Source organism: Durio zibethinus, chromosome 6, assembly GCF_047325235.1.
Source record: "Durio zibethinus cultivar Kanyao isolate XHJ-2024 chromosome 6, ASM4732523v1, whole genome shotgun sequence".
Lineage (NCBI taxonomy): Eukaryota > Viridiplantae > Streptophyta > Magnoliopsida > Malvales > Malvaceae > Durio > Durio zibethinus.
The window spans coordinates 25,863,499-25,879,766 of NC_143167.1; the positions used below are offsets into that span (position 1 = coordinate 25,863,499).

The 16,268-nt window shown below is 29.3% G+C and overlaps 1 protein-coding gene across 13 annotated transcripts; it reads right to left on the bottom strand.

The window, feature by feature from the left end:
- Positions 1–5,836: 5,836 nt before the first annotated feature.
- LOC111284934 (autophagy-related protein 18b-like) lies at positions 5,837–14,965 on the bottom strand. Of its 13 annotated transcripts, none has more exons than XR_016342929.1 (12): positions 14,697–14,964; positions 14,495–14,568; positions 14,283–14,356; positions 14,041–14,150; positions 12,938–12,991; positions 11,960–12,051; positions 10,406–10,518; positions 9,498–9,617; positions 8,603–8,748; positions 7,495–7,611; positions 6,885–7,012; positions 5,837–6,228 (listed from the first exon to the last, which is right to left on the bottom strand). XR_016342929.1 is itself a non-coding variant. In XM_022874044.2 (12 exons), exons 1-12 carry the CDS (start codon positions 14,753–14,755, stop codon positions 6,087–6,089), a joined length of 1,161 nt encoding a protein of 386 aa, XP_022729779.2. In that variant the 5' UTR covers positions 14,756–14,937; the 3' UTR covers positions 5,837–6,086. The 13 variants fall into 13 exon arrangements, 10 of the variants coding, with proteins under 10 accessions (XP_022729779.2, XP_022729780.2, XP_022729784.2 ...); XM_022874044.2 differs by having other exon boundaries at positions 6,885–6,944; positions 14,697–14,937; XM_022874045.2 differs by having other exon boundaries at positions 6,885–6,944; positions 7,495–7,608; positions 14,697–14,933.
- Between the last annotated feature and the right edge of the window lie 1,303 nt (positions 14,966–16,268).

Sequence of the window (16,268 nt, forward strand, 5' to 3'; positions counted from 1 at the left end):
TTTTAAATTAATATATATTAGAATTAGACTCACACTTGTTGTGGGACTATATTTTATTTTATTTTTAGTTATGCTTTAAAAATGAAAGAAGTAAAATTTTATGCCAAATTTTAATGGATGACACCATAAAACAACAAATTAAGTTTTATATCTCATAGCTTTGGATTGACTATATGAAAGACTAAAAAATATAATCATGCCAGATCATAGTTAGAGTCTTTTTACAGCAGTCATTTCCATAAAAAAATAACTTTTTCATTTAAGCATATTTGATGAGTAAGATTATTAATAGAATAGGATGATAATCATCTTATATCATATTTAATTTGTATTTAAAGAGAAAATAAGAATTATAAAGATAATTAATATCCTTTTAACATAAGTTTATTCAATCATCTTCAAGTGAAGAGGATTATTTTTAATCTATGAGATTAAACTTACATGTCCAATTATATCTTTGAAAATTATATCAATAATTTAAATTGTATAAATTTTGAAGAAAGATAATTTTAACAAATAAATATATTATCTTATCCTAATCCTTGCATAAATCAAACATAAAATAGTATGATATTATTTAATCTAATCATATTCATAATATTATCTTATCCTATCTTATCATAATCTTGTATACCAAACATGACCTTACTTCCTTAATTCTCATATCATTTTTTATTACTTACATCTATATCTTTTGTAATTTACCTCTAGAAGTTTTGATCTCTCTCAAATTCATAAACTTATTTTTCCTAATTGGTGCATAGTGAGGCCTATATTTCATATGTCCAAACCATTTTAAATGGCTCTTTCTCATTTTTTTTCTCAATTCAAACTACCCTTAATTTTTTTTTAATATCTTCATTTTTTTATTTTTTTTCTCTTTTAATCTTACCACACATTTATCTAAACATTATCATTTTAGTTACACTCATTTTTTTCTTATTTTGTTTCTTAATGACCTAACATTTATTCTCGTATAATAACACAGGTCTTACAATTGTTTTATACAACTTTGTCTTTAACTTTATTGCAATCATACAACAAACCTACGCACTTCACCACCTCACCCATTTTACTTGATTCATATGATTTACATCCCTTTCTATTACAATACTGCTCTAAATAATTAATTTTAAATATAAAAAATGACTACTTTTTAGTACTACCTAACCTTTCAACTTAATCACATTAGTACTCATTTCTCTACTACTACTAAACTTACATTCCATATATTTAATTTTAGATCTACTCAATTTAATGTCTCTAGACTCCAGCGTATACTTCCATAATTCTAATTCTGTATTAAGATTATTACTAGTTTCAGCAATTAAAACTATATAATTGGCAAATAACATACACCATGACACTTTATCTTGGAAATGTAAGCAAGCTTGTCCATAACTAATACAAAAAGAAATGACTTTAGTGCTGAGCCTTGATGCAACAAAAAGAAATGAACTTAATGCTAAGCCTTGATGCAATCCTAAGGTAATGGAAAAGCTATCAATCAAGCCCCTAAACATTTTCACATTCATTACAACTTTTTCATGCATATCTTTAACTATATATGTTAATATATTTTAAAGGAATTCACTTATTCGTTAAAGCTGACCAAAGCACCTCTCGGAGAACTTTATTATATACTTTCTTTAAGTTACTAAATACCATATGTAGATATTTCTTTCTCACCTAAAAACCTTCTAACAAAAGCCTTAATAGGTGAATTGCCTTTGTTGTGGAATGTCTTGGCATAAACCCAAATTGGTTTCAAACATAATGAGCTTATGTTGAAACCTACATTCAATTACTCTCTCCCAAAATTTCATAATATAACTCATAAGTTTTATTCTTCGATCATTTGAATGATTTTATATATTACCTTTATTCTTGTATAAAAACACTAGAGTACTTTTCTTCCGTTATTCTAACATATTTTAAGTAAGCTAAATTTTATTGAAAAGATCCGTCAATTATCCCATTCCTATTTCACCCAAGTATTTTCAAACTTCAATCTAGGATTCTATCTGGTCCTACAGCTTTCTCTACTTTCATCATTTTCAAAGACCATTTAACCTTATATATTTTAATATTACATTTAAACACATAATTTATATCCTTAAAAGGTATGTTAAGTTCACCTATATCATACTTAAAATTTCATTAAAAAAATTATCAAAATAATCTCTACAGTGTTTCTTAATCTCATTATCCTTCATTAAAATTTTTTCATCACTACCTTTAATGCATCTAATGCCATTAAGATCATTATTCTTCTTATCCCTCATCTTAACAATTTTAAACAACTTTTTTTCTTCATCTCTTGTCTCTAGGTTTTTATATAATTCCTCATGGATCCTAGTATTTGAATCTCAAATAACCTTTTTAACTTTCTTTGTTAAGGTCTTATACTTTAAATAACTCGTCTCGTCTTCATTACTCTTTAAATTCCTAAAACATTCATGTTTAGCTTTAATTTTTATTTTCACATTCTCATTCCACCACTAAGATTCTTTTTCTAATGGTGCATGACCCTTAGATTCATCAAGTGTCTCTTTAGCAACCATCGAAATTTTGTTAGAAATTTTTTTTCACATTACTTCTACATCCCTATCAGACTTTCAATCAATCTTTTTTACTAGTCTATCTCTAAAAGCTAACATTTTGTCCCTTTTTAAATTTTACCACTTAATACATGACTCATGACTTTGATGTGTCTTTTTTTACTTTTAGAGCAGAAAAATATTTAGAACTAGCAGTCTATGTTGTGTTGTCACACTCTTATTTGGTATAACCTTGCAATCCTTATAGTTACTTCTATCCTCTTTTCTCTTAAAAAAGAAATCAATTTGACAAGTGTTTGACCATATCCTAAATGTCACCAAATGTGATTCTCCTTTTCTAAAATACATGTTTAATATATTTAGGTCAGATGTAATAGCAAACTCTAGAATATTTTTCTATGTATCGATTTTTTCTTCAAAGTTATATCCTCTTGCACCTTCTCAAAGTCACTATAATCATTGCCTATGTGACCATTCATATCTCATCTAATAAACAACTTTTTTTGTTTGGTATGACTTGTACTACCTCATATAAATCTTCATAAAATCTTATAGTTTTCTCTCATAATATAAGTTTAATATGTAAAATTTTATCTCCCTTTCTTTTAACCTCAACCACATCATCTTTCAAATTCTTATCTACAATTATCTCTACTTCATTTCTACTCATCTCGTACCTATGTACCAAAGCTTAGAGCCTCATGTTTCTATCTCTCTAACCTTTTACCCTACCCACTTAATTTCTTGAGGACATAATATTAATTTCTTTCTTATTTCTATTAGCTTAGCAGTTAACGATCATATATTCCAAATAACTAACTGTAACTTACCTGCATAGACTAGATTCTTTACTCATGTTAATCTATTAAAACAAGAGAACTCTTACCTATTTGACACCACATCTGGGCAGTTAAATGGCGCATCACTTTCAAGCGATGATCTAATAACCCTTGCCTATTTAACACTAAACCCAAGTTTTGATGTAGCGCACCACTAGAAGGTGACGACCCAATGAAAATTCATATTTTGGTATCTTATCATGATTTGACTATATTTTACATTGGTTATCATCCTATCACAACCCTTTTTGCTTTATCCGGGCTTGGAATTGGTAGTGTAATAACACATAAGCGAAGTTTTTAATGGATAACAACATATAAATAAAATTTAAGTGTATTTATTTTTTAAATATAAATTATAACTTAATTCTATATTAATATAGTTTTTTATTAAATTACAATACTAAATAATATCTTTATTAATATAATACATATATATATAAATATAAATTAAAAATAATTAAATATATTATTTTATATATCTTGAAGAAAGTCAAATAGAGCACCCCAAACACAATCTCAACTTGACACAAATTATACAATGAGGCAAAACTTAACCAGCCTTATTTTTAAAAAAAATCACATCAATTGGATTGCGGTGAATCGAGACCTATCAGATATAAGTTGCTTTGTCATCCCTACATCTATTGACTTTTTCTTCGTAAAATTTATCTAATAAATAAAATTTTAAAAAACAAAGAAAATGACAAACAAAAAAACTAAATGGGATAGCAAGTGAATTTATTAATTTAAGGTATTAAATAATTTTTTTAATAAAAAATAATATATAAATATAAAATTAAATGAATATATAATTTTTTTGTATACCAAAGCCAAGGCGTAATACTTAAAATCTTACTTTTACCCAAGTTCGATTTAAAATAACTCAATCCAAATTATCCCAAATTAAAAAAAAAAAAAAAAACGCACCATCGTATATGGGTTATTTTGTCATCTCTATCTCAATTGATTTTTTTATTGCAAAATTAATATAATAAAAAGCAAAAATTAAAGGAAAAAAAAAGAAAAATGCAAAAGCTTTAAAAGAAACAAAAAGATTAAAAAAAATGAGAGAGCTGCCATGTGAACACTCAAATCAATATAGAACACCTTAAATTCGTCTCCAACTAGATCTCATTTTTTTGAAAAAAAAAAATCTTTGATCAGATTTCAATTTAAAAAAAAAAAAAAACACCATAATTATATTGGATTCTTACAAATCACAATTAATTTATAGATTATTTTATCATCTTTACCTCTATTATTTTCTTTACAAAATTTATCTAATAAAAAATAAAATTAAAAAGCAAATAAAAAGTTAAAAATAATATAACAATATAATAAAAACAAAAAATATAAAAATATAAAAAAGTAAAGAATGGAGGAAGGATAGGGTGTCACGTGAACACGTTCTCCTTCCCTATTCTCTACAAAATTAAGCACATTTTAGTTTTGTAAAAGCAAATTGGCATTAGTCTATATTGTTTCTGGAATTTTATCATTCTACAATTAAAATAAGGAAAATGTTATATTCAATCCTTAAAAACAAATAGTATTTTTTAACTTTAAAAAAAAAAAACCCACCACTTGCTTACAAAATACGCTTTAACATTTTTTGGCCAATAATAACCTTTAAAAAGTGTTTTTTAAAAAAAATTTTAACTGTGTATGTAGAGTCCCCTTTAAATAATGAATATATATCTAAATTATTGTAGACATGTGATGATTTAATTGAAATATCTAAAAAATATACATATAATATTAAAATATTATGAATATAAAGATAATATAATATTTTTTTATTTTAAACCCATTTTTTAAACGTAAAAATATCTTATGAAGAATTTTTTGGTTTGAGTATGAAAATTATGCTTTCAGACTGAAACAATTTTTTATTTGGCACTGAAGTTGAATCAAAAGTAGATATCAAACGCAAAAGGTTCTTTTCAACAACAATATTAAATTAAGATGGAAGAATGTATTTATTGTATAAAATTGTTATAGATAGAATAAAATTATATTATAAATAAGATTAAATTAAATAATATTTTTTTATTTTTTATTTTTTATTTTATATTTTATATTTAATGTGCGCAAAAATTAAAATAAAATAATTTATTTATTGATCAAAATTATTCTTATATAATTTATATAATTTAAATTATTAATATAATTTTTAAAAATATTATAAGATATATAAATTTAATCTCATATATTCAAATAATCCTCATTATTTTAAAATGATTAAATTATCTCATACTAAAAATATGATTAATTCTTGTAATCATATCTCTTTCTTTAAATATAAACCAAATATAATATAAGATGATTATTTTCTCGTCCTATCCATCATTCTTTGCACAAAACATGACCTTATAATCTTATCATATTAATCATCCATCCTATGTACCATACATAACATAAAGGTCTTTGCTATAGTTGAATGCTTACCTTCATATCACATTCCAGACATATCAAGAAAAGATTGTAAGGTGTTGGGTTTATATATAGGATTTACACATATACATTAATCCTTCCAGCTTCCTCAGGTCTTCATCATTCTGTCAGAATAATAATTTAACAATGCTATGCGACACATGATTACATTGCATTACATCTCTCCTTTCATTGTTCAACTGTGTCGGCGACCGTATAAGAGGTGGCATGCATGCAGCAATATTTTCAGTCATGAGGTTTCTGCACCATCTGAAACGAGTGTCAGAAGGTTGAATTCGCGCTCTAGGCTCCATGAAGACTCGTTCTGATTGTTGATACTGAAGGTGTATTCCTGAAAGTACCCGTTGTATGCTATCAAGGATACCACGGCCCTAGAGAATGCAAAGCAGAAATAACTAGAGTAAATCCAAAAACCAAGTTAAATTGATGCAACTTTAACACGTGCAACCGTAACCTAATATCCATCCATGGGTGCACTCCATATACTGTCAATTACCCAACCAATTGCAACCCTACTTTTTTACATCCAAATCCTAATATTCCCATACAAATGCACTCTTAGACTCCCTTAGAGAAATTTGTACCACCTTTTCCTTTCTCATTAGCATGATTTTAATGTCATGATAGGAATTAGGAAAGGAAGCCGTTAACTTTCCAACCATCTGGTTGCCCTAAGAACAAATGGCATGAAGCAGGTAAAACAAGATGCAAGAAAATTTAACTATTAACTGCTTTTTCCATGAATTTACACACCAAAAAAAAAAAAAAGCACTTTTGACGAAAAGTGATCAAATGGTTCTGTCATGCTCAAATGCAGAAGAGACACCATAACATAACATTCTATATCAGAATTCAATAGAATTCATAAAGATCGTAACTTCAATTAATCTATCATCCATATATATAAAACAGGTAAAAATAGTTATCCACACTATAAAACCGCAAGTAGAAGAGAACACATGAAAATGAATGCAAAAAATAGAGAACATAACACAAGTTTGAAGCCGAGACACATCCAAGAACTGACCTACAAGTTGCAACTTCGGGTGAATCAGCAGCTTTGTCTACCTTGCGAACCACTGCATAGCTGCATTAGAGCAATGCTCCTTTAGCACATTTGTTGTGGATGGTCATCTAGTCAAAATCATATTTCATCTGGACATGTCAAACATAAGTTTGTGTTTCCTATATTCATGAACCTATATTGTATAGATAATTTAATAATAAACAAATAAATAATATTGATAACTCTTTCTAGATTAAAGCTAATCAGAATATTTCTCTGCTAAGGCACTTGAACAGATTTGTGTGACATCATAGTCTAGTTCTCCCCTATATACATGTTTAGCCGTTGATAACAAAATAAATGCCTCATCAAGAATTTAAACGTTAGAAGGGTCAATTTAATGAATTTCATCTTCTGTGGCAAGTAACCAAGCATATTTAAGGATGGTTCTACAGCAAAGAAGGTAAAGGTAAATTAGTTTTATACGTAAGCACCCTATCGGAATTTAAACAACTTCAAGAGTTACTTAGGCTAATACGGATCAGCAAGTTGCGACCAGTGAAGCTTGTTTTCTTTTGTGCTAATGAGCTAATAAATTCATTAAATAAGTTATATAATGACAATGCTTTACCTTCTGACTCCTGCAGAAACAGCATTGTGAAGCACATGACGGTGAGCAGGATCTAGTGCATGATTCACATAATCAGGTAATATTAATCCAGGAAAACTACTTGACTTTTTACTCCTGCTAAGAGTTACAAATTTGAGAAAGAAGGTCAATTAACTCAATAGTCATTCATATGGATTTATGGGCAGACAGATGCAATGATAAAAAAGACTACTTAAAACTAGTGTAAGAAGTAACTTCTGTTGGTCTGGAAAAATACGACGATTTTTATGACCCTTACGTTTCTGATGATCACAGAGAGCTACCCTGAGGTTCGCAAAATTACAATGGTCTCCTCTCAGGCTCCTTTAAACTGTCATAGACCCAATTTAATTACACAAGCTGTAAGGTGAAGTAAAATGTATCTAATGGCTCCCGAATATTCAATAAACTAAAAGTTTTCCAGAAATATAGAGAAAGAAGGCAGAACCTATTCTTCCCACAGACACAATATTCATGACAAGAACATATGACCTTCAAGTGGTCAAACAAGGGTAAAAATATCCTTCAAACCTATTAACCTCTATTTTGAGATGCACAAGAGTACCAGATAAAAGGTGTATGATTGTCTATTCAAATCCCAAGGGTCTCTCTCTGATTGTAAGTATTGGTTATACTAAAAAGTTAAACATACATATAAAAAGAGCAAAAGCACAAAAGGATTGAAACTGAAAAACCAACAAGAGAGACATTTTCACCAACAAAGGGAAATCTAAAAATAAAGGACAACAGAGCTCCATCATATGCAAAATGTTATACGTCAATAAAAAAAACTGCACAGTATATATATATCATATGTTTCACCAACAAAGGGCAATCTCAAAATAAAGGACAACAGAGTTCCATCATATGCAAAATGTTATGTCAATAAAAAAAAACTGCACAGTATATATATCATGTGTATATTGTAGAAAAAATATTTCTTATATAACAAAATAACCACTGCCCATGCTAATAAAAGGTGAAAGAATGCTGTGTTTTAACTTATTTTATAACGTAGGTACTTTAAATGTTGATTGTCAGAAATATTTTTCAGTGTACACCAGAAAGAGATTTTATTTGTAGTCCTCACCTCTGATTTGTATCAAACCCCAGAGAGAAGATGTGAACAGAACCTGATGAACTTGTGGCTGCAAGAATATCTGGAAGTTGCAATGATGGTGCAAATGACAATGAAAATATGGTTGATGGGTATGTTCCCCTCCGGAAACTATATGACTGAGAAAACAAAGGATGGTTGGATTCCATATATGAAGTTAAAATTTGAGTGGACATAAATACTAATGGCATGCTGCCTCAAGGAGTTCCGTTTATTACAAGTCAAAAAGAAAAGGAAAGCTAATGATCACTCATCATAAGTAACATAAAATGACTGCATGGCACTATAGCAAGCGCTCTCCTACGATTTGATCAGTAAATTTAAGAGATTAAAATAGAATATTAATTTGATTCCAATCTAAAAACAACTCATAACCTGTTTATGCTTTTACTCATAAAATTGATATAGCTCTTTCAAGTATAAAATCAATTAAGATTGATTAAATTGTTTTCTCTAACTGTTACAAACTAAGCAATCAGTAAGGACTATCGCTTCAAATGTGTGTGTGTGTGTATATGTATAAATACATATGTTTGTGCGTGTGTTTGTGTGTGTATGTATACATATGTATGTATTCGGCATGCATCTGCCAACAAGCAGGCACCACACTGACTTTTGGTTTGACTCTTAATTCTTTGTTCAGACCCTTCTCATTCCTTGTCCTTACTTTGACTCAAAACAACTTGAAGGTTTCATGATCAACTTTGTCTTTGCAATTCTGCAGCATAAGGACATCAAGTTTACTTTCTATTTTTTCAGCAACAAGAGATAATTGTGCCTTTAACAGCCTGCATTTACTAATGCGTCTAGTACCAAAGACACACTTCATATATCAGTCAGATCAAATGCATGAAGTGCAACTATGTACCTTAGTTGCTTCTGAAACGAGATGAACTCTGATTATGGTTCCCTGTTCAGATGCTGTTGCAATGTATGTCCCATTGGAAGATAAAGCAATTGCAGCCAAAGGAGACCGGTGGGCATCTATCTACAATTAATTCAATAAATGCAAAATTAAAAAGTGATCGATGTAAAGGATTAAATAGCTCAAAGAGTAAACAGCAGAATTACATCACTTCCATATAAGGGCAATCATATAAATGTCAAGGCAATATTAAACAATAGACAAATTGATATGAATAGAAAAGGTCATTCCCTGCCAAAGGAAGGTTAACAGCTGCAATACCCAAACAAAAAACTTTCAGCTCCTAAAATTATCGATTTCTCAGTCATAAGAGGTAAATACAAAGAAATCTCTGATACGGGAAGGGTAACTACTAAAAATAGAAGCCAATGCTAGAGCTATCCTTTGTTCATATTTTATGTTGGCAGAACCTGCCTAACTTTTCTTAAAAAAAAATGTTTTCATACTTTAAACACTCTGCACATGACAGCTAGTACATCTAATGTTTTTATAGAAAAATACACAAGAATAGTATCACATTAGATGCACCAGGTCTATGGAGTTACTGTTATTGGGGATAAGAAGCAGAAAATAATGCAGAACACTATCTTGTGAATAAAATATATTTATCAGAAAATCCAAAAAATATGTGGCTAATCAAATGATGCGTAAATACTCCCCTCAAGTTGACAGACAGAGTGAATCAACTTAATTACTCTGAGTTTAAAACCTTTACTGTTTTCTATATCATAAGTGCACTTTCTAGCAGACAAGAAATATTTAATCCAGTATGACAACAATGCATCCAGGAGTCCTGATTTGCTAAATAGTGATATTCATTTTAATTTGATGAGAAACTTTTCTGTCACAACCTCGCAATGCGACTGGAGCTCCATGACATTGTATACTAATACAGCTCCTTTAGTTGTACTGGCAGGAAGAGCCAAGAAGCAACCATCCAAACTAGGGGAGAATGCACAAAGTCCTGAAGGAAGAAAATTACAAAAAAAAAAAAAAACCCTCAGGAAATCAAATAACAAAAATGCTTTTAGTTCAGGAGTATTTACATAACTCACAATGCCTTCTCAGTTACCCCAATTGTACCAATTTCAATTTCATAATTAACTATCAACTATTGCCCTTCCAGATAGAGAGCTTAAAACCTATTTCAATGCCAGTCAGTAATATCCATATGAGATTTGAGTCATTAACTGAAAGGAGATCAAAAAATAATAAGTGAATAATTTTAAAGGACTGAAATAACCTAACTACAAGTGAACTTTTGTATATCTCAGTGTCAAAAAATAGTCATGATCTCTTGCAACAAGTTACTGCATTAAGAAACAATTCAAACCTAAATCTTATCCGACATAACTCTCCCCAAAGAAGTTCAGCAAAAAAGGAGAAGAAAAGAAATTACACTTTGGCTATAAGCATATCCATTTGCTTAGTAAGGAGGATGGAAACATTTTCAATCCAACGACAACTTTCATAACCTCCTTCCCACTTTATATAGCACCACCATTGGATTTGAAACTTTTCCATCCACCCTACCAAGCAAAACATAAATAGATCAGACACATTAAACAACCCTTAAGGATCTTTAGATAAAGCACCAAAGATACAAACTGCCTCAAATGTGGCAATATAACTAGGATTCCACTGCACAACAATTGCAACATGCAATCATATTTCATAAAGCAACTCACGCCCTACTGGTCTCTGCCATATGTTATAACTATTGTTTCGTGAACTCACTTCCAGAAACCAGTAAGCACCAAAAGAATTCTGCGTTGAAGTCAGTTTGCAAGAGAATCTTTGATTCAAACTGTACTCATCCTCAATAAAACCTCCTAAAACTTGAGTCAATTAGATTTCCAACGAAAATGGAATTAACTTCTTTGGTTTGCATGGTATCATACAAATTCATCACATGAAATCCAGATCATCTATGAAATGGCAGAAATTTAAAACTTGCATGGACGTACCTATTCAATGGTCAAAGGAGTCCCCCTCTCACTCCAATTTTTTGGATACCTCCAACTACGAAAATCTTAATTATCCTCTTTCCATTTTTCCATTTCATGTTTAACCAATCAAGTGGAAAATCAACTTCTCAATAAGTATTTAAGAATGAGTAAGAAACCATGAAAAGGTATTAGAAATTTAAAACCTTATAAGAAGCTATTTTTCTAACAGCATAGTATTCCTTCAGTTCCATACCCTTTCATATGACTTACTCATTTAAGAGAATCTAAGATAAAACATGGTCTTAAAAGTACTACTAGAAGTCATATATGCATCATACAAATACTAGGATCAAGCAGTTTTTGAGGTTAAAGTGGGAAACTGGTGTAACTAAAAATGTCCTGCTTGAACGATAGCAGAAGGCACCTTATATATAGAAGAAACACATTCTACCTTACCCTTTAAATTTGGCACGGTATCAATGGTATCCAACATTGCAAGACTGTTTGAGTCATATATGTAGGTTGTTTCTTGCAAAACCACAAGAAGTCTGCAATTATACAAATTAAGTATCATTAAAAGTGGGAGATAATCATATCCAATGGACTAGTGTAGTTTTAACATGATGCCAGAGACTAACGTGCAAACCTGAGTGAAATTAAGTATGACTAAATGAATTCAAAATGGAAATCACAACAATAGCATAAAGCCTAAAAGGCTGACTCGATCTTGGAGACATACATAATGGAAACATGTGGCAAGAACCAAAATGAAAATGGATTAAATTATTGAAGAAAAAACTTCTTTTTGCAACGAGATTTTTTGCTTGTTTCAATATCTGTATTAAACCCAGTTTCTCCAGAAACTTGTAATTTCATTTGCAAACTTAAATAAACTCCCTTCAAAACTGCTGTTAATAAATACTAGTGAATAGCATTCCGCAAGAAAGATTCTCTAGAGCCACCGACACAGTAATATATCAATAAAATGTATTCACAAATATCCTCAGACTTTGACTTTACAAATATTAGAGAACAGGAAGAAAGTTGTTGTCCAAGAAACAAGATAATTTCTAGCCCTGACAAAATGAAGACACCAACAAAAGTAACATGGTCCTATCATGGAAGGGAACAAAACCCTCTTCAAGGCCACAATCATGATCAAATCTTTATTTTTAGTTTAATTATACTAATAACAATTCTTTCAGCAATTCAAAAGCTCTACAGGCACTCAAAAGAAGAGCTAAAATGGAGATTACTTTAAAGTGTATTTATGAAACTTCTGGGCTAATGTTAGTGAATTAATTTACTATATGTCCATTATCTATCTATTAATCCATCATATATAACATGGAAACAATACTATCTGATGATCCTTAGTGCACTGATTTCATCTCCTTCTGAACCAATTCTAGCAGAAGTAATTGGTCTTAGCACCTTCTATGAAATGTGGACAGCAGTGGAATGACTGTTCTCCTCTCAATCAAATGCCTGAATCATGCAAATAAGGAATGAATTGGCCACAAGAAAAAAAGGTAACCTCTCCATTTCTGATTATTTCTAGAAAATCAAAGGCTTAGCTGAAAGACTTGCTGCCATTAAGCAACCAGGATAAGACTCTCTTCTATTTATACTAGTTATAAGTTTACATGATAAGGATGTAAAAGGATAGGCTGAAGAATACAAGTATATAAGATAAAATACTATATCAGATTGCAGTAAGCAGAATTAATCTTTATCAGATGAGCTGATGAGCCCTGCTTGTACTCTATCATAAACTTGGTAATTTAAAACATGACACAATGACATAATACGAAAACGATATTAAAAAAAAAAAAAAAAACATAAGTGACACGGTTTAAAATTTTAACAAAAATCATATATGAGTTTAATAAAAACCCAAAAAATGTATTTCATGCTTTCCATGTCGACACAAATTGTGACACGCAATGTTCATGTAAAATACAACACATACAATAATTACCAATAATTTACATGACAAAAATACACGAATATCATTATCTTCAACACTACTGCTATCCTAGCAAACTAATCTAGCTGTACTTGAGATTCTTTGCTTCCTTATCCAAAGATACCAGTATCTCAGAGCACATATATATGAGTCGTGGTCCCATTTCTCTTCCAAAAATAAACTAGTAATGCTCCGATAACAAGGTCTAAGGCAAGACATATAACATGAATTCTCTTGCCAAACTCAGTAAAGCAACAATTGCCATTATGTCACCAATAAAGAGCCTCACAACAACTCAGAAAGCATTTAGAACAAAATCCACTCAATGTAAGAAGGGGAAAGCTCTCCAACCAGTAATTAGGTCACTCCTCGCAGATGTCACTATCCTGACTTGCATCTACGTACAATTACACATTTAAATTAAAAGTTTAAATCGAACTATATCTACCAGTCAAAACCATTTTGATTCCATACTAAAAGGAATGAAGAATTTGCAGTCGAAATTCAAAATAAATAAATTATGGAGCTTTGAACTGCTAATCTTTTAAGGTAAAGACGGTCTTTTTACCTTTTCCTATTTAAGCGAACAGCAAGAATCGAAGTAAGAAAAGGCAGTTCACGGAGAGGAGCACCGGTTGCTGTATTGAACAAACAGAGACGACGTGGAGATAAAGATGGCTGTAACAGTTCAGTAATTCATCAGCAGCAACAAAATATAGTAAAAATAATAACAATAATCTCAATTTAATTATAATAGAAATCACTGCAAAAAGAATTATTAACAAAATAAAGGATAAATTTGTGAAGCACCTGTTCACCGCCTCCAACAATGGCGAGAAGACTAGAACTATACAGCATTTCAACAATAATGAAAGCTCCAAAGGCTATCCAAATAAATCAAAATAAAATAAAATAAAATAAAAATCAATTATTTCAACTAAAGCTTCAATCAAATTTGGCTCATGCGAATAATAGCGAAAAAAATAAGAAAATTAAAAATAAAATTTGCGAAATTAACTCACATCGTTCGTAGCAGAGCCTTCCGGTGTTTGAATCGAATATTTTGAAACCATCTTTAGTGCTTATTGCAAAACCACTGCCAAATTGAAATCAAAAAAGAATAATCTATCAAAAAAAGCGCTTCGTTTAAGCTATAAATATTTACTTTATTGCAAAATTAAACGAAAATAAAAAAACACTAGGAATTTTTAAATTAAAATTTACCTGTTGTCTTGATTGAAGGATGCGCATAGGATGGGGCAAGAGGAGGACTGATTGGCCATTATGAAAATTGTTGCTACCCGTGGAAGGAATTTCGAAAACCTTTCATCAAAAACGCATATAATTTGTTCTTTCTTTTAAATTAAATCGAAATCAAGACGTAGGATGGAATCAAGGCGGCTGTAAGTGTGTGTCCCTGTTTCCATCATCTCTCAACCTCAACCGCTAATGCCAGATCTGACCATTGACTTGATTAGATCAAGGGAAGTCATCATTATGCCACGTCAGTACCTTAAAGTGGGTCCAACTTGATACTTGTCAGGTTTCATCCAACAATGGCTTAGAAGCCGGATATTAAGCTTTAGTTAAGAATTTAGAAGAGAGCCTTCCAGCTGGCGAAGCTGGTTGGATCTAAAAGTCTGTTCGAATTGATTTGTTATCGAATTTGGGTTTATTTAAATTGATAAAAAAAATCAAATATCGAAATTTGAAAAAATTCAATATAAAAAAAGTGATATCTAAAAGTTTAAAATTGACGAAACTTGAATTTGTTATAATTCAATTTGGAAATGATTAAAATTCGATTCATTTTTGTAATTCCTAAAATTTCAAATTATTATATGAAAAAAATCAAATTGTATTTACATGATTTTATTTTCTAAAAAAGGAATAAATAAATAAATGACAAACATTTTTTAATTAAATATTTTTAAAATGTAATTGTTTATAATTATTAAATAATTATACTAGTAATTTATTATCAACACAATTAAGATTTAATCTTTAAATTCGACTATGAAATAAAATTAATTTTGAAACACACTAAATATAAATATTAAATGATTTTTAATATTATCCTTTATTTTATTTAGAAAAATTATTTAAAAAATAATATTATTAATTTAAATTTTGATTTTATTATAAAAATAATCGTTTACAATATATTATTGATTTATTATACTTAAAAATAAAAATAGTTTATATAAATATTTAATGTGTTTTATTTGTAATTTATTTAGCCCTTTAAATGATTTTCATATAGCCCAATGATTTTTTTACTTTTGTTTTTATATATTAAACTTATATATTTGTTTAGCTTTTATTTAAATTTATAAGATATAATAAAAATAATGGATAATATTTAAATACAAAATTATTATATAATGTATATTTATATAGTTATCATTTTCAAAATTTTAATTTTAGTATTTATGTCATATTTTTATTTAACTATGTAACAAGTGAAATTAATTATTACATTTGCAATTAAAAAACTAGTCATATAACTTATAAAATTACAAAATTATTCTAATTTGTCTAAACCCGCCCAATGCAAACCGAAAAAAATTTGAATTATTTTTTTAATACATTCGCATCACTATTTACATGTTTACTTGATTCAAACATAAATTATAAACATATATATAGTAATTAAAGATATTATTATGAAACGTAACCGATTAAGCAAAACTCTAAAATAATATCTCTTTAATACATTCATATTATTATTTACATTGAAATGTATAGGATGCAAACATCTAAATAGTAATCGTGGAGTGAGACTCTAAAATAATA